This window comes from Molossus molossus, unplaced genomic scaffold (genome assembly GCF_014108415.1).
Source record: "Molossus molossus isolate mMolMol1 unplaced genomic scaffold, mMolMol1.p scaffold_m16_p_5, whole genome shotgun sequence".
In the NCBI taxonomy this organism is placed as follows: Eukaryota; Metazoa; Chordata; class Mammalia; order Chiroptera; family Molossidae; genus Molossus; species Molossus molossus.
The window spans coordinates 82,784,117-82,808,445 of NW_023425388.1; the positions used below are offsets into that span (position 1 = coordinate 82,784,117).

Below are 24,329 nucleotides of genomic sequence, written 5' to 3' on the forward strand. Positions count from 1 at the left end.
TTTTGTCATTTGTTAATATCCACTTAATATAGAGGGGTACCCACCCCATTTTTCATATGTATTTAAATGATTTACTTTTCAAACATAATCACTCTTTCCAGATATAATTAGAGAAAAGATTAGGCTGAGACTTACCAGGAAATCTACTGTGGAGGTTGGCATCACAGTTGTAGCCATTGAACTGAGCAGACCCCGGAAGCACTCTAGTTGTTAGAAGCAACAGCAACCATATCCCTTCCATTGCCAAACCTAGAAAAGAGTTACTTATGTGGACATCACCAGCCTTCAATCCTACTTAGAAAAACTGAGGCAGATCTCAACTCACTGCAGGATAGACAAGCAGTCTACATTCACACAGTCAAAGCTCAATAAAGGCCCAAGGATCATGGGAAATAATTATTAGCAACAAGGCAGAGATTTGGGTCACAACATTTCAAAATTATTTTCATCCTTTGACTTCAGTTTGTGAAGGGTGACAAAGCCAGGCTTTTGTACTAGAAGAGATAAGATAGAAGTTGTAACATTTGTACAAGAAAAATTGTTTGTTATAAATGGTAAAAACTCAAACCCAGTATTTGGCTGATTAGAACAACATAGTTAGGCAGGCTGACCAATTTGGAGATAATTCTGCACTTGAATATACCAATATACATAAAGGCAGAGAAATTTAACACTCTATACTTGATTCTCAGAGAATTCCAATACTCCCAGTGACCAAATAATGTCAGGAAAATTTTCCCCTCGACAAAGAAATCCAAAATGACTTCTCCAAATCAATGGTTTGTATATCACCTTGTCAGGAAACCCAGGAATAAAGTTAAGGGAGTACAGAAAAGCGCTACCTGCGGCATGACATCGTGGTTCCTCTGATGATTGTTCATTGGTGGGCAAGACTGATGCAGACATATAAACACCTTGAATTTTTTAGAAAGAAGTAATGGAAGGTAATTTTTTAAGTTCCCAATGTGGGTTGAATAAACAAATATAAATTCACTTTAATACTTAAGCACCAGTCACAGAAGTGCTTACATTTTTTCCCCTCAATGCCTTTTTATTGGTTTGATCAAGTTAAACATCTTCCAGGAGTACCCAACTTATTCTTAGAGTATAGTCTGTTCACACAAGAAAAGAAAAATCTTTTGGTTGGTGGTTTTGGTTTATGCATAAAAAGAAAAAAGAAAATATAATTGTAAATGGTTGGCTCATATAGTTTAGTGCACTTTAAAAGCTTGAGGTTTGGGGTAGAAAACGATGTTTTCGATGTCCTTAAAGATCTGCCCTTGGATAATTAATCAAGTCTTTAGCAAAAGGAAGGAAATACATTTTGCCTTTGAATCATCATTTGAGTATAACAGGTTCATGGTGAACGACGTCGCTTTGGTGAGGATGTGGGAAAGGCGGGCATGAGTTACACTCAAAAATAGTCTGAAAAAAATATCCACTCAGCAGGCACTTCCTTCCTTCAGCATTATGACATACTACTCAGGCACAAACCTAGTGACTTTGGAGAGAATAGCCACTTGTCTGGTTAGTTCTGCTCCCCTAGGACAGTCCCTAAGCAAAAGGCTCACACAAATGGGCTCTCTTGGCCTCACCTACAACTTCATGGTCTAGCTCTGCAAGATACTTCAGATAGATTAGGTCAGCCCTGCTCTTCTGAAGTTTGGAAGACTACCAGGAAAGGAGCGACTTGTTTCTGATGAGCACAGTCCACCTCACACCACCTATCTCAGCCGGGACACTCCCTTCTCACCGTGCGTGCTCTTGAGACCCTACCTACCCTGTTGTCTTCTCTCTAGAGATGTCTCCCACCCCTAGGAATTTCCAATGGTGGGATATTGTATTATTCTAAAATGCTTTCTAGCTTTTATATTCTCACATAGGAGGAAAATAACACTTATTGAGTATATACTGTACACATGGGAGGCACTGTATGCTAGACCATTTATCTATAGTCTCTCATTCATATACCTTATCATAATTGGATGGTCCTGGAATTATTACTTCAGAAAAAGAAAAAGAAGTCTTAGGAAGTTTAAGTGACATTGGAAGAAAATAGAGAAACTAAAATTCAACTTCAGGTCTTTCTGATAACAGAGTGTGCTACACAAATGACCTAAATATCTGTCACTAAATAAATTCAGTGTTTTGGTTTTTTTTTTGGTTGCCATTTATCATCTGTTGTTTTCTTTAGATTTTAAAATTATTACTCTTTAATAGATCTTTTCAAGTGAAAATGAATAAACAAATTCTTATGTAGTGAATATAATACATGTAATAGATATACTTTATAACATGGGCATAAGGGGGGAAAATGATCATTTTCATAAGGGAAAGGAAGCCCTCATTGTGAAAAGAGTGAGAATTATTACTATAGACTAAACTAAATACAACTGTGTTTACCAAAAATGGATGAGAAACTCAAGGGATTTGAAAGAGCCTGCTGACAGCAATAGTAAGTCTTAGTGTTACACTTTAGATCCGATCTGAGGCTGTCCAAAAGAGGTATGCCTCTCCCCTTCCCACGATGAACAGAACTTTCAGCCCTGTCATGGAGATTAAAACGCTTAATAAATATTTTTAAGGAAAAGAAGGTAGCAGTAGAAGGCAGCTTGCTTTAACAGAAAATACATTGATTTTGAAATCAACAGATATGGATTCAAATCCCCCCTCAGTCAATCTCTAAAGTTGTCATTTAAAGATCAAGATGATCATCTAAACACAAAATTGCATGGACATACAAGGTATTAAACTTAAGTTTCAGGGCCACCACACTTTGATGTGCATTTGTACTCTGCACAGGGCATCCAGTGGAGAGGGATGGTGACAGAGCCTGTGCTCCATTGGCAAAGCCTCATGCTCTGGAGCAGGACTGCTTGACACAAACGTGTCTCATGGACTGAGGGCAGTTCTGATTAGCTGAATCACATTATTGTATTTATAATGTTATCTGTACTGATCTGTATTTTAGTATTAAGATACACTGAGCCCTGGCCGGGTGGTTCAGTTTGTTGGAGCATCATTCCATACACCAGAAAGGTTGCCAGTTTGATTCCCAATCAGGGGGCACATACCGCATACCTAAGGTATAGATTCAGTCCCCGGTCCAGGCAACTGATCCATGTTCTCTCTCACATGGATGTTTCTCTCTCTCTCTCATCTTTCTTCCTCTCTCTTTAAAATCAATAAGCATATCCTCAGGTGAGAAGGAAAAAAAAAGATATGTTGAGCAGGGCATTTTTAAAGGATGCCCACAGGTCTTGTATAGGCAGTACCCACATTTTGGTTCCTTATAACATTGCTATTGTTTGTGGCATTTTCAAGATTTTGGGAGGCTCTTTATATTGCATCTGTAAGTTAAAGCAAAATGATGAACTATTAACTTGCAAACTTCTTCTTCCCAATCCTATCTCCATCATTTCCCCTGCACATAGAAAATCTTAGCATCAACTCACAGTAGCAGACTTGCAGATGCTAACTTGCCACAGTTCCTGAAGTTTTTTTCTGAAATAGGACTACTTGGGAAGTGGGGACTAGGCTGAGACTCTTTACACTCTTCAAAGCATAATGTCCTCTTTGCATAGACTCTCTAGCTCCTGGGTGGGTGCAGTTTTAGACATACATACCCCAGTCCTGACCTGGCTCAAAAAAGTTAGTTGAGCTTTATGTCACAATTAGAATCTGATTTCTGTGGTCCACTGTGGAGTGACCTGAGGTGCACGCTGTTCCACTGCAGCTCCAGAAAACTCTGGTTCAGAATCATTTTCCATCTCCTGCACTGGAGCTGAGAGCAGGAACCGACACCTCCACTTTGGTACAAGACTGCCTACTGCAGCCAAATCCCAACATTTTAATAATAGATAATTGAATAATAATGACCTTAAAATATGTGTGCACCAAGTTTTTGTACATGTTTCTTAACTTAGTATTTTCATCAGTTAAAATTGATGAAGATAGCCCAGCTATCGGTGTGTGTGGCTCAGTGGTTGAGCATTGACACATGCACCAAGAGGTCGGCAGTTTGATTCCTGGTCAGGGCACACGCGCAGGTTGTGGGCCAAATCCCCAGTATGGGGCATGCAAGAGGCGGCCAATCGATGTTCTCTCTCATCGATGTTTCTATCTCTCTGTCTTTCTCCCTTTCTCTCTAAAAATTAATAAAGAAAAAAAAAATTAAAATTGCTGCGGATAGGGCAGGAGGAGGACCGTTTATACCATACCGAGTTTTAAGGAATTTAGAAGTGTGGATGTTAAAAGAGACATGCACATATCTTAATCTGGTACTAAGGCTCTGTGTTGTATACTCAGCAATACAAAGGAGACACTAAGTAATTTGCTGTCAAATATCTCAATGTTTCTCATATAAAACTTAATTTTCAAAATAACTTCTTCCAAAATATAAATTTCTTATTTATTTACCTTCAAATAGAGTGGGAGAAAGAAAGGGAGGAAGAGAGAGAGAGAAACATTGACGTGAGAGAGGCACATCGACTGGTTGCCACCCAAACAACCCCAACTGGGGCCAGGGACGAACTGCAACTAAGGTATGTGCCCTTAGCGGAACCTGAACCCGGGTCTCTCTGGTCCACGGGCCAACGCTCTAACCGCTGAGCCAAACCAGCCAGGGCTCTAATTTATTTTTTTAAGACTGAACTTGGAGCCAGAAAAATACAAATTCACTCCCAATTCTCACTCGGTTTTACGTAAAACAAAACGGTTCTGTCACAAAGACAGTTCTCTAGATTTTATATATCCGATCTTTTTTAATCTTCTTTTTATTGATATCTGCTATGTGCCAGGCACTGTGCTATGTTCAGTATTCAACTGTTAACAGATTTAATTTTTACCCATGTTACGAATGAGGAAACAGAAGCCTAAAGGTGTTTATTGACTCACGAAGGGCCACATACCTCAGAAATGGCAGAGCAGACTTTAAAGCCAAGCCTGATCTTTGGAATTGTTACACTACTGCTTGACTTAATTAGAACTTGTCAGATAAATAAAATTAACGTCCTGCTAATTTTCAGAAAGTAAATCATTTTAATAATGTATGCTTAAATATGCTGTGAATGAAATGATTTAGATGGTTGAGACAAAATATTTTTAATTTCTACATAATTCTCATGGCTCTATTTCATTTATTCTTTTCACAAAGTGATTTAATGGCAGTACCAGTGAATGTTAAGGGCTGACAATTTACCAGAATGTCCCTTTTTTTTTTTTTTTTTATGAAGCACTTTAGACATGAGATAGGTGAATTACTATCCTAATCCTGGGAATGAGAAAGCTAAGGCACAGAAATGTGGAGTAACTTGTCCAAGGTTCAACAGGCAACCAGTGTTAGATTCAAGATTCAATGCACAATGACTCCAGAAACCACCCTCAACTGTTAAGTGGCACTGTCTTCCAGAAAATGATTCTTATAACAGGAAGTCAAATGCAATTTGGCAATTACTTAGTAAATTCGATCAATAGCAATTTATCTCTACATTTATTTATCAATTATTATTGAATGCTTACATGTGCCTGGTACTGACCAGGGAAGCTGAGGAAGTACCATTAGAAAAATTTTATCTGCATAGAACTTACATTCTAGCAGAGGCATCAAATAAAAACAAACTCTATAAACAAAGTACAGAGTATATTCGTGACAAGGGCTATGGAAAAGAATAAAATAAAAAGAATGATAGGAAGTTCCAGGGTAAAGGGGAGGAAGCAGTGAAAATTTGAACAGGATGGCCAGAGATATAAATCAGTCCATATAAGTAAAACTCAAGGAGAAAAAAACAGTTACAAACTACCACATCTACTTGCCTTTAACTCGTACTTCACTTTTTTCTATTTAGACATTTAAAAAAAAATAGGCTTTTAGTGCATAAATTATTTTCTGGGAATATCTTGGATACTTTAAGCAGCTACATTAACCTTTTCAAATGAATAAAGGTGGCTCTTAGTGCCCAAGAAATGTAATTCATTAAATAGCACCCCTGTGACCTGAGAAAAAAGGAGAATGTGTTCAAAGTGCCTTTATCTACTCTTGAGGAATAACTTTTGGAAAAACAACTGGGCTCAACAATTTATCAAATTTCACACTTCTTTAATTTTATTGCTTTCATATAGGCCAGTCTGTATCATACTGTTCCAGATAGGATAAAAAATAGAACACTCAAACCCAATAGCATTTCTTCAAGTGTCTAATCATCAATCTAAGATTTATGCATTTTTCCACTAACTTAAATCTGCTTGTCTTGTCATGCAGATTCAGAGAAATGTGGAATGGGCTGTTCGGCTTCGGTGAGAGCCCCAATCCGCTCATTCTCAGCCTTCCTCTGCATTTATTGACCAGCTAGCTACAGCCTTGCCTGCCCTACAGGGGGCGCAACCTCATTTCTGGTGCTTTTGAATCACCCGCCCAAGCCTGCTCTTCAGGAAAGATCAGAAACAGCTTATGAGGCTTTCAATGACTAAAATTAGATTTAAAAGTTCCCAGGAAAGGGGAGGAGAAGAAATGTATTTTAGTGAAGATCAAAATTCACATGAAAGGAATAAAGCCCTACTCTAGCCTGCAAGGCAACCAACAGGACCCAGGTAAGGTCTGGGGCAAAAAGGCATTCAAATTATACAGGTAGGCAACTGTCTTGCATAGTTAAGTCTCATGGCACTACATGATCTTGCCTCTAGAAAAAAGACATATTAGCTCACCCTCCAAAATCACCAGTTTTAAAGTGCGGCAAACCCCTGACTGAACACGTTTAATGAAGAAACGTTTTCTGATGGGGTGTGTACACCGAAGCTTTATATTCTTTATTTCCGTGTTGCACTTGAACATTAGAGGCAGCATATATCTTCAAAGGAAAATGGAAACATAAAACTTTCATCAGAAATATCCATTATAATGTACATATACATCCTTTAACATAGCATGTCCTTGTCTTGCTAGAATAAAACATGCCTGTACTGTTCAGAATAATGCCTCAAACAAAGAAAAAAAATACGTTTAGCCATCAAGAAGACATTCAGAAGTTTTATAACTCTAAAGATGCTGATGTATACCAAAAGGAAATATGAATGCTAAAGGCTGTTCCTAAGAGAAAAACCTACTCCAATTTTCTCTGACACAAAGTGAATGTTCATTTATTTCCCTTTGCCTGCCTTTCTCATTTGTTTGTCTGTTCAGGGCTTTCTTGAGTAATCTATAGCATTTAAATGATCTACAGTGTTTAGTTTAACATTTATTCTAGCACCTTAGTTTTGGGGCTACTGAGAGATTGAACTAAATCACTCTAAAAGCTTTTATATAATAATTCACCAGGTTCATTTTCAAGATACATGTATATTTTATCCTTCTGAAGCAGCTTTGAAGACGTTAGTATGTTGACTTCCTCCTTTCATGAAATACAATAACAAATTAATAATAAATTAATGATTTAACTATTTATCTTAAGTACCCACTTCCTTTTAGTTAATTTAACAGTTAACTATTGCTATGATTATCTCAGAATTCTTTCTCAATAGAGGTGATATACAAAATATTTATGAGCCACCACACACAGGAATCAGCAATGGAAGGGATGCCATGCTGATATATTCTGGCTGAAGATCAGCCCACTTCCAAAACATCAAAGGTATTTGTATGGGTACCAATAATGATCATGGAAAAGTAAGTTCATATCTTGGTGACTCTTTCTTAAAAATAAAAGAGCACCTATCTATTAATACTCCACTATTTTATATTGTTCTGTTAATTCATTCAATTATTTATTCATTCCACATTTTTTACTGGGCAGTTTTTAAGTATCAAACTCAGGGCACTAGCATTCCAGTAATGAGCAAACAAACATGATCATTACTCTTACAGAGTTTACAAACTAGAGAGAGAAATAGTCATTAAACTAGTAAGTACAGATATAAAAATATACTTACAAAATTTATTTGCTAAGTGCTATGAAAGAAAAGTAAACATTGCTTCAAGGAAGTAAACTGTAGAATCTTATTTAGATGGGAGGTGTCATGAGAGACCTTCTGAGAAGTGCCACAGTTGACAAGAATGAAAGGATTAATTTGAGTTAGATGAAGTCTGGAAGTTAGTATTCCAGGCAGAGCTCATTGCATAACCATGGGTCCTAAAATGTAAGAACAGTTACTTTGTGTGTGTGTGAAATCTGAGAGGATGTTCATGATGCACAGCAAGGAGGAGAGGGCCAGGACAAAAACCTGAAGGTCAGATAAGGAGCCTGTCTGTGCTACACTGTTTTTCCTCAATGGAATTGAAGGCCTTTATGTGAAGGACTAGGAGTGTAATATCATGAGTGGGGTAAAGTAATTTAGAATGTTATTTTTAACAGAAAATAAGAAGACTTGGTGTTGAATTCTAAGTGCAGAGTGAGTAAGAGAAAGGACTCTAGGGTGCCTCTCAAGGTTGTCTTGGTCAACTAGGTAAACAGCGGATTAGGGCCAAATTCAAGGGGCCTAATTTTTCTGTATAGAAACTGAAATATTATAAAAGATGAAACACATAGTAAGAGGCAGTATAGCAATCTTATTTTAAGTCACAAGGACAAGCCCCTGTTGCTTATCACAGAGAGTCTTATATAAATGTAATATGCCCCGGACAGTTTTCTCAGTGGTTAGAGCATCAGCCCATGGACCAGAGAGTCCTGGATTTGGTTCCCGCTAAGGGCACGTACCTCAGTTGCAGTTCATCCCCAGCCCTGGTTGGGGTCATGTGGGTGGCAACCAGTCGATGTGTCTCTCTCACGTCAATGTTTCTCTCTCTCTCTTCCTCCCTCTCTCCCTCCCACTCTGTCTAAAGATAAATGCAAAAATGTCCTTGAGTGAGGATAATAAATAAATAAATAAATAAATAAATAAATAAATGTAATATGTACCGACAAGTGAACATGTCTAACACAATCAGGTGTATAGCATCTTATTAAACAGTTAGGATCTACAGCTAACTCATATACTCAAAATTAGCCAAATTTCTTAAATTTCCTACCTTTATGTGAGATGCATGAATAAGAGAATAATATTTTCACTGTTTTCCCCTGATCATTTCTGTTGCCCCACCCCTTAAGGAAGATAAGAATAGAATCCATGTGGAAAAAAAATATCGCCTAATTTTGTCTTCCAAATATCTTTATTTTAAACTCAAAGTACAGAAAATAGCATTAAAAAATTCTTGGTTTTTGCCTGCTGGACACAAAATAGATATTTGGCTCTACAATACCTGGGCTTTAACTTGAAGAGCCAGGCTTGGAGATCTGAGCACTGAGTCTGCACTAAAACCCACTGAGAAGATGTGAGACAGGATATGTCATAAATGAAATGCTCAACTCCATGGGAAGGAGCTTGGAGAGGAGACGGAAAAGCAAGAGTGTTTAGATTTTGATGTGGGGTTTTCTTTCTGCTCCCCACTTCAGATAAAAATATCTAGGCAGATACATGGAGTATAAAAGCAAAGGGAACACATGCCTGGCTTCTTGTCTGCAATCTGGCGGGATGTGTTGGTCAGAGTGACTGTGACAACATTTGGAATTCAGAACTGAGTGCCTATGGTGATAGGTCAAATCTTGAAAAATGGAAGGCTTGAAAGAGTTTTCTTACAGTCACTTGTCTGGCTTGGAGATACCTTAAAAAGCTTTTGGAATCCTTCAAGAGAGATAGAGAAGATAGTTAAAACTCAAGATGTGTCATACCTTTTTGGGAAGCCAGTAGGTGGTGGAGAGCTGCAAGGTGGATGGCCCAGAGCCAGGGACAGTAGGGACACGTATCAGAAACTCTGGGTTCCACAGCACCAGTAAGAGATTACAATCATAAAGGAAAAGATATCGTCACTGGCAAAAGATAGAACAAATCACTGTGCCTTCATCAATTTTGAGGAAAAAAGTCATAAATGATGCCAACTATGGTAGATACAGCAAGGGCAGTGATGCTACTAAAAGACTGATCAGATAAGAGTTATCCCAGTTAGGACCACAAGATAATAAATGAACCAAATACCCTCACCAATGCCAGGACAATCACTTTTTTGAAGTAGCTAATATATAAAATGATTAGTACAATTTTTTATTTCATTTACATACATTTTATAATCTATTATTTATGTAATTATTATTGATAACTATTAAAAATAGTTATCAATGTTACCTTTTAGTTATCATTATAAAATAGGTACTATAATTGTTCCTGTTTTACATGTGAGGAAATTGAAGCACAGAGAAGTTAAGTGGTTGACTCTATGTACCTCACCTATGAAGAGGCAGAGGTAACATCTGAACCCAGGTAATCTGGCTCTTAAACTCACACTATACTATCTCTCTACCCTCCCTTTTCACACAGGGAACATGAAGAGGTGAGAAGAAGGGGGATGGTGAATTTTGACTATGACTGAATATTTAACACCAAAGAAATTAAATTTCAAACTCGCAGTGACTAAATTCTAAACCAGAATTACCTTAAAATGGCAAGATTGGATGTTTGCTGCCATGGGCACAAAGCAGTCTCTTGCATAATTGGAGTTCATTTAATGAGAAATAATAAAAACTTCATTTGGGTGCATCCATGATACAAATAAACTTCATGTACAAAACCCTGTCCTGAGATATCCATGATCAGTGAGCTCTTCACAGATAGTTTTTCCTCTCACTGTTGAATAGATCGCTATCTTTGGAGATGAGATCTGTATTATCAGGGTTGCATTCTCAGAAGCCGAGGCCACCACAGCATCTAACACAGCCTTGAAATGTGGAGATTCCAATCAGATGTTATTTTTCTCATATTTTTGTCTTATTTTTTTTTTATCCATCCATCCATCTGTGGTTGTGGTGATGATCATTTTCAAATCATTTGGTGTTAAGTTTTAGATATTTTGATCCTTAATATTTTAGCACACATCTCATAAAAAGGATGTTCTCTACATAACTACAATACCATTACCAAATTCAAGATTATAATCAATTCATAATATCTAATATATTTTGCATATTCAGATTTCCTCAATTTACTTAAAAATATATATGATACCTGTTTGTTTATTTTTTCCCACAATCCAGGATCCAAAAAAAGAGACCAAGATGATAATATGATTAAATGCGAAGATTTATTCATTGCATTTGGAATGTTATATCTCTTCAGTCTTTCATAACATAGGAAATCTCACTGCTCTGATATCATTTTACATCCATAAGAATTTTTTGGTCCTACCAGACCAAAAGAATGTGAAAAAATATAAGATTTTGTCAAAACAAGAAATATTTAAAGCTGGATAAAATTCATTTAAATATCTTAAGAGTCAATAAAATGCAAAACGTAATCAAATATTAAAACCTTCATGGTTGGGATCATAGAGAAAAGAACCGGTCATGTATAACATGAATCAAAAGAACGTTAGAACTGTAGGTTTTATGGGCTGGATGAATTCTGTGGGGTAACAACAATAGGACCAACCTCTTCTCTAATTCACCTCGTTCTTGTATAGGCGATAAATCAAGTGATATTGCATGATGCTTAAAAACAAGAATCTACCCATTGTCCCAGTCAAAAGATCTGGCTAAGTAATTGAGTTAGCTTAGAAGATAACTGTTTTTCAAGTGTGTTAGCAACTCTTTACCTCAGAAATAGAGGCATTTAAGATAATAAAAAATTAGAGAATCATTTGTTTTTAGTGCTAAAGAATCTATGTGTATTGGTATTTTCAGTAATTCAAGTATGTTAGAGAATTTGACTAACAGGTTAAACTTTTTATTCTTATTTAAGATGTGTGAAATCTAGACTTTTAATGCCAGGAAGATTACATGTAATATTGAGATATTTATAAAAATATAGATTAAACAAATTTAAAATCTATTTTTTATTTGTAAGCAGTACTTGAGATGGCTTATTATAACAGATCATTAAACTCATTCAAACATATTAAACTTTCCTTAATAAAATTTTAGTATATTTGATTTCCTTTCAGAACATTAACTACTTCTACATATAAAATCAAATATTATTCAAAGACCCATTAAAAATAATTGTTAAAGTTTACTAGACTTATAGACAAAAAGTAAGAATTTAAACTTAAAATCTTTAAAAATAGCTAGGATTGGTTACTTACAGCTTTCATTGAATATTAATCCTTAAAAACATTAGAATGAATTTTTCAATTATTCAATATAGAGCATCAAGAAAAGTGCACATTAATCACAGAATGTGCAGTTGTTATGCCTCAGAAGCGATGTTAGCCACAGAATTCACATCTGTACACACTAAAATCATCCACCATGTGCTGAGATGCTTACACTCAGAGGTACAGGGGAACCAAGATCAGCTGAAGGGTAGCCGTTTGATGTGGTCTATCTCACATTTACATGGAGTCATCAATCAATTCATTGACTGGAATAACAGGAACACTACACATAATGCTTAATTAATTGCATTTCTACTCCCCTTCCCCCAAGATTATATAGTTGAATTTGTTGATGATAAATGCCAGTTTGGTATGACTTCACTAAATACACAGAATATACATTTCTGAATACAAGTTTCTATTCTTAAAAAGTTGTTTGTCAAAAGGGAAACACTTTAGTTTCATAATAACTACATTAACAACATTAAAACTTCCAGAAGTTAATGTAGGAGAGTATCTTTATGACCTCCGGGTAATGAAAGATATCATAGGAAAAAACACTGCTTTACCATCATAAACTTTAGGCTGGGCCTCCCAACACCTTCTTAGAGGCTCACTGAGATATTTTTGTTTTCATGTGGTCTATTAATTCATACAACATGACATTTTTGCAATGTAAATGAGTATATCCTTGAATAAATGAAATCAGAGGCTTGGGCCCAGTCGGTTCTCGTTCCATCACGAATTATCTGTGTGGTCCTGGGGAAGTCACATGAGGTGCCTCACTCACAGTTACCTCATGTGTGAAATGAACTGTTTGACTAGAAGATGACTAAGATGACTTCCAGCTATAAAAAGCCAATGAAACCATGACGTTTTAATAACTGCAGGAGAAAATAGTGATAAATTCCCCAAGGTCCTCTTTCTAAAATCACCTCCATTTCAGAATTTAGGCTTTACTGTATCAGGAGGCTTTAGAGATCCTCTACCGTTTTCTTGCCCTATCCTTGACGATCGATGAGGTGGCAAATGGTGCACCTGGACCATCCTCGTATCGTCTCTCATCATTTAGTAAGAAATAAAATCAGTAAGCCGGCCCACAGCCTAATCTCGGTGGTGGTAAAGGAGGTCTATAACGCTTCCACTTCTGGATGGCTTTGTCCTTCCACAGACAAAACTGACAAAGTTAAAATTAGATGAAAGAAACAGATATAAGTTATTATTGGTTTTATACTTTTATTTTTTCCCCCTTGCATCTACATTTTTGTTTGTTTCTCAAAGGTTTCAAAGGCCTTTAGGAAGCAATAATCACAGAATAAAATAGGCTGCTAGTAATTTAAAACAGCACTTTGTTCTGCCTCAAATACATTTCCACTTCTGTTCTCATTAGTGTGCATGTCTTTATTATTATTACTTGTTGAGCTGTTTGGTGGGTATGATATTAGCCTTCATGGTACCACTCTGAGAAACACACTGAAGCCAACAAGGCTGCCTTTGCTTTTAGGTGTGTGAATTTACTCCAAGCAGCTAAATATTTTCCCAATTAGTGCAAACTTGTTATAAATAATATGAAAAATATAACCAAAAGCAGGTCCTGAAATAATTTCTAATATCTCCAACTTAGCTTTTGCTGAACAACAAAATTACATACACAAAATAGGATACTCTGGGGCATGATGAAATCAGTTCCACAAAAGTCTTAGCCATTTGGGTCAAGTAGCATACATATAAATGCATTACCTAAGAACTGCTGTTCAAATCAGGGAGAAAATAAAATTTAAATACTTTTATTTAAACATTTCAATTAGCACCATAATAATTGTTTCTATTTTACGAAATAAATTGACCATTTATAGATCACCAGAAGTGTTCATTACATCAAATCTTTACTCTGAAAATCAATAATTAAAAGGAAAGAATTAAACATTAATTCAAATAGCAGCAATATTTTTGTTTTAAAATAATCCATCAAAAGTATATGTTTGTGTGTGTGTGTGTGTGTGTGTATGTGTGTGTGCATGTGTGTGTAGGAACTATGGCAAAATATCAAAGCTCATGTTACTATTATAACATGTATATTTGAAATTTACCATTATAAAAACTCTAAATCAAGTGACACATAGGTGACTTATTCTAACTGGTACCTAAAATAACTCACTCTGCCTCTCTAAGATCCTCTTGTTATCCATAAAATAGCATACATATCTAAATTACTAAAGAATCTACATGATCTAAATGACTTAATAACTGTAACAAAGTAGACTTAGTTGTAGAACCTTTTTAAAAGACATTTCATCCTTTATCTAGTAGAGTTAGGGGAAAAGAAGCAGAAATCAGGCTTGCTTATTTATAGGATCAAAGCCAATGGTTCAAGACATTGGAGAATGAGAGTTATAGAGGAGAGGAAAGTTACCATGTCCTAAAAGATAGCTTATGAGCTTTTATGTCTTGGGTAAGATGAACATAATTCTAACAAAATCATAACCCTGCAATAGCCAGAGTTAGGAATATAAAATGTAACTCCAGACACAACTTTTTAGCTCCTGTGTCATAAGCCAAATGATCTCTGGGATGCAAAGCACCAGGCGAGCTCTAGAGATGGCTATAGGCCACAGTAGGCAAGGTAAGCTGTCCTTACAGTGGATCTCAGTCAAGGTAAGTGCCCAAGGGAAAGAGGCAAGTAGGGAAAGAAGTGAGCAGAAGGACACACTATTGTGGGTGAGATTGCAGACAACGCTGTATCATAACTAGTGCATCAAAGCCTTTAGAAAATTTGAACATTGATGTTTATAGGCATTGGGGAATCCCATCTTTTCTAGAGAGTTTATTTTATTTGATTTTGATAAGGGCATGAGGATGACTTGTTAAATAAGGTGGAGATATTAGCTAAAGAACATGTATGCACACCCCATGGACATAGACAAATTTTAGTGAAGGCCAGGGGAGTGGGAGGGGGTGGGTAGAGGTGGGCAAAGGGTTAGAAAAAGGGGGACACCTGCAGTAATGTTAACATTAGTTTTTTAATATAAAAAGAACAGTATAAAAACCAAGGCTTATCTTGACAAAAAATAAAATGTCTCTGACCCACAGATTTATATAAAAGTGTCACCCAGCAATATATAATTAACTGCTGAGTGAATTTCAGTGGGTGTTTAGTTAGGTTCATTCATGAGATGACTCCATGAAAATATATATATATATATATATATATATATATATATATATATATATGACTTAAAGAGTAGGGATTAGGTCTTTGAAATAAACAAAACAATCTCATTTTCTCCTATATATTATATTTTAAAATATAACTAAATTAACTCTCTTTACTAAACACAACTCAAAGCAATGGAATAAAGAACAGCTTTGTTTTCAAACGATCTGCACACCCCTGAGAATTTTACTGAGCCCCTTGGGAGGATGCTACACCCAATAGACCCTGCTGAAAATCATGGGTTTAGATTAGAATACTTTCTTTGAAATAATTATTGTGCTAGGATAATAGTGTAGTAGGTCAAGAACAGCATCTCTCATGAAATAGAATAGGATGGTATATTTAGAATGAATGGAATATTTTTGTAAAATGTAATAGTGCTGTGTGTGCATATTTGGGATATGTATACTAGATCACAGTGTAAAATATGAGACTGTGAGTTATAGTAAAAAAATTAATAAATAAAACCTTGTTTAGAATATGATGGCAGCATGGTACCCATGGGCTCAATGTCCCTACCCACAAACATGTTTTGGGAGGAAGCAAGGAAAAGAAAAATAGCATTCCCAGACTGAACTACCCACAAGTATAACGTTGAGAGAAAAAATATTTCTAATGTTCTGAGGAATGACTCAAAGTTAGATCACAGTGTCTACTGGATTATTTATTTGTTTATGTCTGAGGTGGATGTTTATTATAAATTTATGTCAAGGAATTAGAAGCAAAAGATACTTGTTCAAGGAAGTTTGTGAATTGCAGGAGAAAATTAAGAAGAAAATTTTTGTTTCACAAAGATTACACTGATGGCAGAAAGAGAGATGCAAAGGAAAATATTCAAGAGGCCACGGAGAAGACAATTTGTAACCATAGTGTATTCTCTTTTGCTTGCTGGTACAATGTTATGAACAACCACAGAGAATTGCAACAGAACTTCCTTTTCCTTTCTGTTTTCTGACAGATGAAAAAAAAAAAAAAAATCCATCTCTTTGTATAAAAAAGATAGTAACTATTTGTTGAATAAACAAAGGGTTAGAACCCTGTCCAGTCTGGCTCAGCAATTGAGCATTGGCCTGTGGACCAGAGAGTCCCAGGTTTAGTTCCCGCTAGGGGCACGTACCACACACACACACACACACACACACACACACACACACACACAAAAGGGTTAGAGCTGGTAATTTTAGTTATTCTTTTACAAGAATGAATTAGTATTGATAAAATCACAGTAGCACAGTACAATCTTGTGTGGCACATTAAGAAGAAAACAGCACATTTCCAAGGCAGCTGGCTAGAATGGGGATGTGATTCACAGCTAAAGAGCAGGGAATGGACTACAGGAAGATCAGCCTCCTAGGCTTTCCTTCAGTGCACCCCTCTTACTAGCCACATTAACCAACCAATCACAGAGCTGGGCCATACAAAATACGACGTTTTAAAAGTATAAATATCACTGTTCAAAACTCTATGTTCAAATCTTTAATTATTTCTCTGTTATCTGAGTGAGACTCACCCAACTTGTAAATTTGTAAGAAATTTACAAGTAAGAAATCATATACTAGTTCCCTCTTGGTTTATAACACTGTCAGAAAGTCACCATTTGAAGGTTGGTATATGCTCAAAGAAATGAAAATGCGATTTAACTCTTAATGAAAATAAGGTGGTACATTTTCTGGTAAAAATTTTTAAATAGAAATCATTGTAAAGCCGAATAAAAATGTGAGGTTAATATTTTGTATCCATAGCCTAGTTCCTGAGTTAACCTGGGAAGCTTTAAAAAATAGATACCCAAATCTCTCCCCTCAAGATTCTTAGGAGCATTTGGGGCTGAGAACCACTGAGACAGAGGAACAGTGTTCTGCTATAATTAAGATTCCATTTCTAATTGGCTTTTTCTTTATTGATTATAGATTCCTTCCTTCCTTCCTTCCTTCCTTCCTTCCTTCCTTCCTTCCTTCCTTCCTTCCTTCCTTCCTTCCTTCATCTTTCTTTCTATTTTTTCTTTTTCTTTTTTTCTTCATCAGGGCTCCACAACAAGAATCTGAAAATAGGTTCAAGAATAAAGAATCAAGAAAGGGCAATGACCCCTGATGCTGCAACATAGCAGCTTAAGCACACGGGAGTCAGCCAATCAGCAAAATAATGCATTTATGAAACTACTAAAAATGAATTCAGGTTAAGTTTTTACTGCTTTGATATGGTTCTGCAAAGTGAAAGCATTGAATCAGAAGCAAAACACTTATGGAAAAAGAAGGAGGGATTCTTAAATAATCATGATACTTCTACTTCACAAAGCCTGTAGGTAGACTGCCTGATCTTATGTACCTGCTCAAAATCCTTTATCATTTCCAACACCTTCAGGAGAAAACCCACCTCTATGACACAGCAAGAAAAGCTCCCAATATAAGATTCCTACTTACCTGCCAGCCCACCTACTTTATACTCCCATACCCAGGCTACTCACCCTAGACTTCTTACAGTTCCCAAGATAACAAGTTATTTTACACATACACGCCTTTGCTCACTTTGCTGCCTCAGTTTGAACAGTTCCTCTTCCCAATTTCCACCCCTCCACAGGAACATCTCTCCATTCAGGTGTTCAAGATTCAACTCAGACATGCTTTTCTTTCAAACGATTCCTCTACTAAGGCAACTCTGCTTGCATTGTTAAATTGTCACATTGACCACTTACTCGTCTGTGTTCCCATCAGTTTGTACATCATTCTAAAAATAGTAGTTCCAAAAATGCGTTACACTTAGATCAAGCACTCTTGACATTTTAGATCGGATAATTCTTTGTTGTAGAATGCTTTAACATTATTAAGGATGTTTAATTGCATCCTTGGTTTCTACCCACTACAGGCTAGGAGAGCCTTCCTCAAGTCATGTCACCCAAAAAGATCTCCGCACACTGTCAAATGCTCCTAGGGTCAAAATCACCCCAGTTGACCAAAATGTACATCTTTGGTCTCTCATGATTAACCTGCCAAATAAAGCTTCATGAGGGCAAGAATATTACATTAACCTTTGTATTTAGGATCTAGCAGTGTGACAGGTCCACTGTAGATTCTCAAGATATGTTTATTATATGAATGGTTCTCATGATACAAAGGGGTAGTGCCATACCATCACAATGCAAAAAACCAAGTGTATCAATATCTAGTCCTTATCAGAAAAATGTTTCTCTTTTTAAAAATTGTTATTGATATAATTAAAATTTCTAATTTTATCTAAATAGTTAAGTTAAAATACTCAAATTAACCTAGTCATTATTCAAAATAATTTACATTGATTTTTACATGGTTTTAATACAAAATAAAATAAATCTGGGGTCTAGAACTTGATTTGAAATTATAGCCACAGATGTAAAACTTGAATTAAAAATTGTGTAAATTTAGTTGGTTTATTCTGTTTTTTTTTTTTTAATGCTCAGCTAGTATTTTTATGTTCTCTAAATAGCTTTAATTAATTGCTTCACTTAAAAACAATGTTCAGTGAGTGTTTTTAATGCCCTGTAAATAATATTTTTAGTTTTTAAAATGTTTATAAACTAAAAAGAATCAAACTTAAATAATACAATCCTTTGCTAAGTTTCCTTTTCACTCTACTAACATAGATAGCTCTCATTTCTGTGATAGAATTGATAAAACAAGACATTTTGGAAACCAGAAATATATTACTTTAATTTTAAATGTTTATTTAAAATAATTTTCTAAATAGAATTGCTGTGCCAGAATTTAAATATGTGAGCACAGATATACACAATACACAAATACACATAAGTTCTTGAAATATATACATTCTATGGATAATAATTTAAAATCTCTATAAGACGTATTTTTAAAATTATGCAATTATTTTAATTTCTTTAATCAAAATTATTATAAATTATATTTGAAACAGAAAGAAAAAATAGCCATGAATTCCAATTCCACAATATATCTTATCTAAAGAAAAATGGTTTAGTTTGAAAGTACAATTCATGTATGTACAGAAGACTTGTGCAGTGGTTTAATGATGGTGTGTTCAACTGAGAGACAGTGTAGTTCCATGAACTCTGGCTATTTATTAGATAAGCATATTTGAGCAGATATGTTTTGGATACTAATATATGACATGGTCTTCCTTCTTTCCTACACTAATGATGCAATTTCACATTGTGTGTATGCGCCGTTGAGAAAGCTCTGACTCCCGACAGCCCTATGAATGAGTGGCACCCACAGTGTCCTGTGCTAAGTCGCCCTGCTCAGCCCTGTAGACTCATGCCTATGGCTTCCTTTATGAAGTCAACCCATCTCATATTTGCTCTCCCTCTTTTCCTGCGGCCTTCTATTTTTCCCAGAATTATTGTCTTTTCCGAAGAACCCTGCCTTCTCATCATGTGCCTGAGGTAAAAAAGCTTCAGTTTGGTCATTTTTGTCTCCAGTGATATGTTAGGCTTAATTTGCTCTAGGACCCACTTGCTCATCTTTCTAGCAGTACAAGGTATCATGGAGCCTCCTCCAACACCACATTAAGAAATTTTTTTTTCTTTATTGATTTTAGAGAGAAAGAGAGTGAGAGGGAGAGAGAGATAGCAACATCAATGACAGCAAACTTCGATTGGCCACCTTCTGCATGTCCCCCAATGAGGATCTGGCCCACAACCGGGACATGTGTCTTGACTGGGAATTAAACTGGCGATTTCTTGGTGCATGGGTCATGCTCAACCACTGAGCCACACCGGCTGGACTACATTTTAAATGAATCGATTTTTTCCTATCCATCTTCTTCACTGTCCAACTTTTGCATCCATACATAGTCATTGGGAATATGATTACTAACTATAATGTTATTGAATGTTTCAAGTTAATCTCAGTTTATAATCTTAACTTTGTAAACAAATAAAGCCATTCACATTTTTAATTGGCCTTAACTACCTTTTAACCAAGCTAAAAATATTTTTCATATTTAGCATTTGGATTTTTCACATATATAGCAATAGAAGTAACAAAATGGTCATATTAATCTGACTTTAAATTTTGTTGTTCTTGAAGTTTAGCAACTGTTTTTTCAAAGTTTAACTCTATTTTTTCTAAATCCGTGCATATAATTGTGGTGTTTTATAGTGTTTGGGGCATTAGTATATCTTCTTGTGAGTTCTAGAAAATTAATGCTTTAAACAAGGGGTCAGTAACCATGGCCTGCAGGCTGAATTCTACCCGTCACTTATTTTTGTATAGAGTTATAGCAGAAGCAACTTTTACATTTCTTAAATAGCTAAAAAAAAATCAAAAGAAGAAAACATTTTATGAAAAGCAAAAACTATGTGAAATTCAAATTTCAATGTCTATAAATAAAATCTGACTGGAACACAGCTGTGCTCACTTGTGGATGTATTTTCCATGGCTGCTTTTGAGCTATAATGACAGATTTGAGTAGTCATCACAGAGATCCACAAAGACTAAAATATTTACTCTTCGGCTTTTTATAGAAAAGTTTCCCAACCCTGTTTTAAACAATTAGTGTATGGCTATACACACACGCAACATGTATATCTGGTGAACAGGACACAATGTATTTCTAAGAAGATTTCTTTCAGCCAATATCATTTTTTTTTATTGTCTCATTTCTGGTAAGCTTCAGTAAAGACCAATGGCCAGCAGCAATAAAATTCTTTCCATGATGTTCATTCAATATTTGGACAACCATCAGTAAGCTGGTCAGATCAAGTATTTAATTTTGAGGTGTAGCTTTCTTCACCTCATCATTGAAGTCTTGAGAGTCTGGAATCCCTATAATTCCCCTCTTGAAATCAGTATAGACATCTAATAATCAGCAATGAGTCTGAATGTGTAAAACAGCCTAATGTTTACTTTAGCATGTCCTAGAGAGGCTGTTAGGCCAGACCTCCAACCTACACCATTTTGTACTAAAGACAAAATAGGGCAAACCATTTCTGACCTAGTTTACATTCCAGCTTAAATACAGAAAAAAGGGAAAATTCCTTGAAAGCAAACATTGCTAATAGGTATTAAAATGATACAAAAGATTACCATTCTCTACCAATGAACTTAATGCCATTCAAGCTATTGAAAAAGCTACAAAAATATAAATCTTTAGTAATTCACTATATAATGCCATAACTAAATAGATTATAGTGTAAGCATCTGCTCATGCTTCAAAAGTTACCTTTACAATAATATTTCCTAGCAGAAAATTTAATTGTTTATTACCTCTGCATCATTATTATAAGCCTTCTTGAAACAGGTGGGGGGAAGCTTTAAATGTCTTAAAATGAATGTAGAATTTTCCATGATCTAGCATGATCTTGTTACTACATTACGTGGCTGTTAACAATGATTACTATATTTTATTTTGAGGCTGTTTTGAAAAATCTCTAAAATGAAAGTATAGATTTTTTATATTTATCTAGGTATTATAACAGTCAGTGAAGAAAACAAAAAAAATCACTTAGAAACTTTAAAAATGTATAACCAGAAGCAATGGTTCAAATAATAGTTCTTATGTGTCTCATACTATAAAGCTAGTGACTATAAAATAAAATAATAGGTATTTTTTCTGTGGCGTATTAAAAGAAATACTAGGTTTTAACTAAATTCAAGCCTTTTATGTTGCTACCAATTTTATTTAAACTGACAGTTTAGAACTTTTTCTGTGTCTCCTAAAATGAAGTATAAGAGACCAGTTCAAAGTAGCAAAATAAATAATGTCATACTCCTGAGAACCAAAAATGTTATCATCTCAAATACATGAACCCAAGAAGGGAGGTCTCTTCCTCACATCCAGAACAACTGATTTTACCAAGGGCAATCTTGAGATGAAAGGAGCCTTAGCGATCCCCCAAGAAGTGGAAATCACAATGTTTCCTCTGAGTCATGAATGGCTTCCCCCAGATTAGGTGAGATTCCATGTCACTTCTAACAATACCAGGTTAATCATTAAAGTGATTTTCATTTTTTAAAAATCAGACCATTAGTTTCAATGATCATATCATCTTTGTAATTAGAGATGATGCCTCACACATTCAGCCAGCTATTCTGGTATGATGGGACCTCGATAGAAATCTCAAATATAAACCATTTGCTTCCATTAACGGAACATCTATGGGCTGTAGCTGACTGGTGGTGGACTGTGGAAGAGACTTAAGTCCAAAATACAATGGTGTGGTGAATCCTGCACGTATTCTGACCTCAAGCTCTAACCTCAGAATTGAAGAAGCTTCCCAAAGAGTCATCCTTTCTCCATATCTAATCAAGACAGACGGAATGGTGCTGCAGCTTACAAAATCAAATTTTGTTTCTACCTTTTTACACCAAAATATGGGAAGATGCCTTTCTCTTCCTTTCACTATATTTCATTATTTCCCAGCCCATCCCTTACCCATCACTAGAACCATACCAGCAGAAGAGTTTTACTGGAGGTTGCCTTGTGTTGTAAAACCATTATTAAATTAAAATGAATTTTCTGTGCTTACTGAAAATAGACAGCATTTACAATCACTTTAGGTGGCTTCAGTGCTGGGCACTTACCCAAGTCCCTGGTTCCGTGGAGTCAGCTGTCCTCCATGTGCCTGGCTCTGCCGCATGTGACTGAGTGTTCGAATGCCTGGCCTTACCAAACTTTTTCAGAAGAGATTCAACCCTTCCAATGAGAGAATAATTGCTCATTATTAGAAGTCTTTAAAAAAGAAGTCTTTAAAAAAAACTTGATTTTAGACAGGCAAATGTTTCCACAGGTCTCAGAAGGTTTTGCAAGACTAATCATCACCAACATGAAACTTGAGCTCATCTTTTATAGACCTTTGTTTTCTTCCAACAACATTTCTTTCCATTTTCATCTCATTCCCTTACTCTTTTTCCTACCTGTTTTTGATCTTCTGTTTTATACTGTACAGAAGTCTTGAGTGGTATGTGTGAAGCAAGCCACCGTTAGCCTGATAAGGGAAAGCCTGCTGGTCTAAAAAATAAATAAATAAAATAAAATAAAGTAAGAAATAAGGCCTGAGATTGGATGGAGAGTTAATCTGCACAGCTATCAATGTCCTGTTGTGCTTCGTGAAAGATGCCTGGTCCTTTCAACACGACATTTCATGTAGCGATGAAAATGGGATATGGAATATCATCGTGAATACTGGTTTAATTGAGAAAATAATGACTAAGAGGCTGTCAATGCAAAAAAAAAAAAAAACCAACAGGACCCAATTGTGAAGAATGGGCCAGACACTGACCCTGCTTCATAAGCTCTTCTTTTGTCTTGAGGCCTCCAAACAACAGTCACCCCACCAGCCTTTGGAGCCTTGGACCCAGTTTGGATGTCATCTAAAGATTCCACTCCAATAGCTATTATAATCTCTCATTGGGAAGAAAAGTGGGAAGCTGGGATTCAGGTGCCACAGGGAAAGCTTTCTGACATACTCTGACCCTGATAAAGCTTCACTTTATGCACTCGAGTGCTGAGGGAGGACCGGGGAAGCCTGCAGCCTGCTGTATAGGGTTATATTACTCTATCGGCTGTGTCATAAGAATGGCTCTCTTGGAAAGGCACAGTCCTCTATTAATAATACCACTAGAATATACCTACATAAAATTTTATTTTTTTCAATCAGCTCAAGATACTTGAACAACATTTACGTTCTCAATTGCTTCCATCATAGAGGCAAATTGCCTATGGCTACTGTGAATGGAGATTAAAATTACAAGAGTTTTCTGCCTTTTAAGATTTCTAGTTAATCCCCTGAACCAAATTCTTTTCTAAAGGGTAAGTGAATTTAAAGCTGATATAATAGCTAAAATAATAATAGCCAGAAGCTATTCACATTGCCTTCGACCTCTTGTTTAGTGTTGAGTGATTTTGGTGCTTTCTACAATTCCAGGTTCATGTTTCTCAGGGGCATGTCAGCTCCATAAACAAGCATAGTATATAACACCATGCTATTCATGAGTAAATATGAGACACATGATTTTACCAATTTTTTTAACACCTTTAATAAAAAATCTTGTATTT

The 24,329-nt window shown here is 35.8% G+C and overlaps 1 protein-coding gene across 1 annotated transcript in view; it reads right to left on the bottom strand.

Annotated features, from left to right (window-relative positions):
• Nucleotides 1-23,003, bottom strand: part of ZPLD1 (zona pellucida like domain containing 1) — a 61,374-nt gene extending 38,371 nt beyond the window's left edge. Inside the window, exons 1-2 of the mRNA XM_036243721.1 lie at nucleotides 22,856-23,003; nucleotides 136-249 (exon numbers count right to left, since the gene is read on the bottom strand). Coding sequence (XP_036099614.1) covers nucleotides 136-241 — 106 coding nt within the window. The 5' untranslated portion in view covers nucleotides 242-249; nucleotides 22,856-23,003. The remainder of the gene's footprint in view (nucleotides 1-135; nucleotides 250-22,855) is intronic.
• Between the last annotated feature and the right edge of the window lie 1,326 nt (nucleotides 23,004-24,329).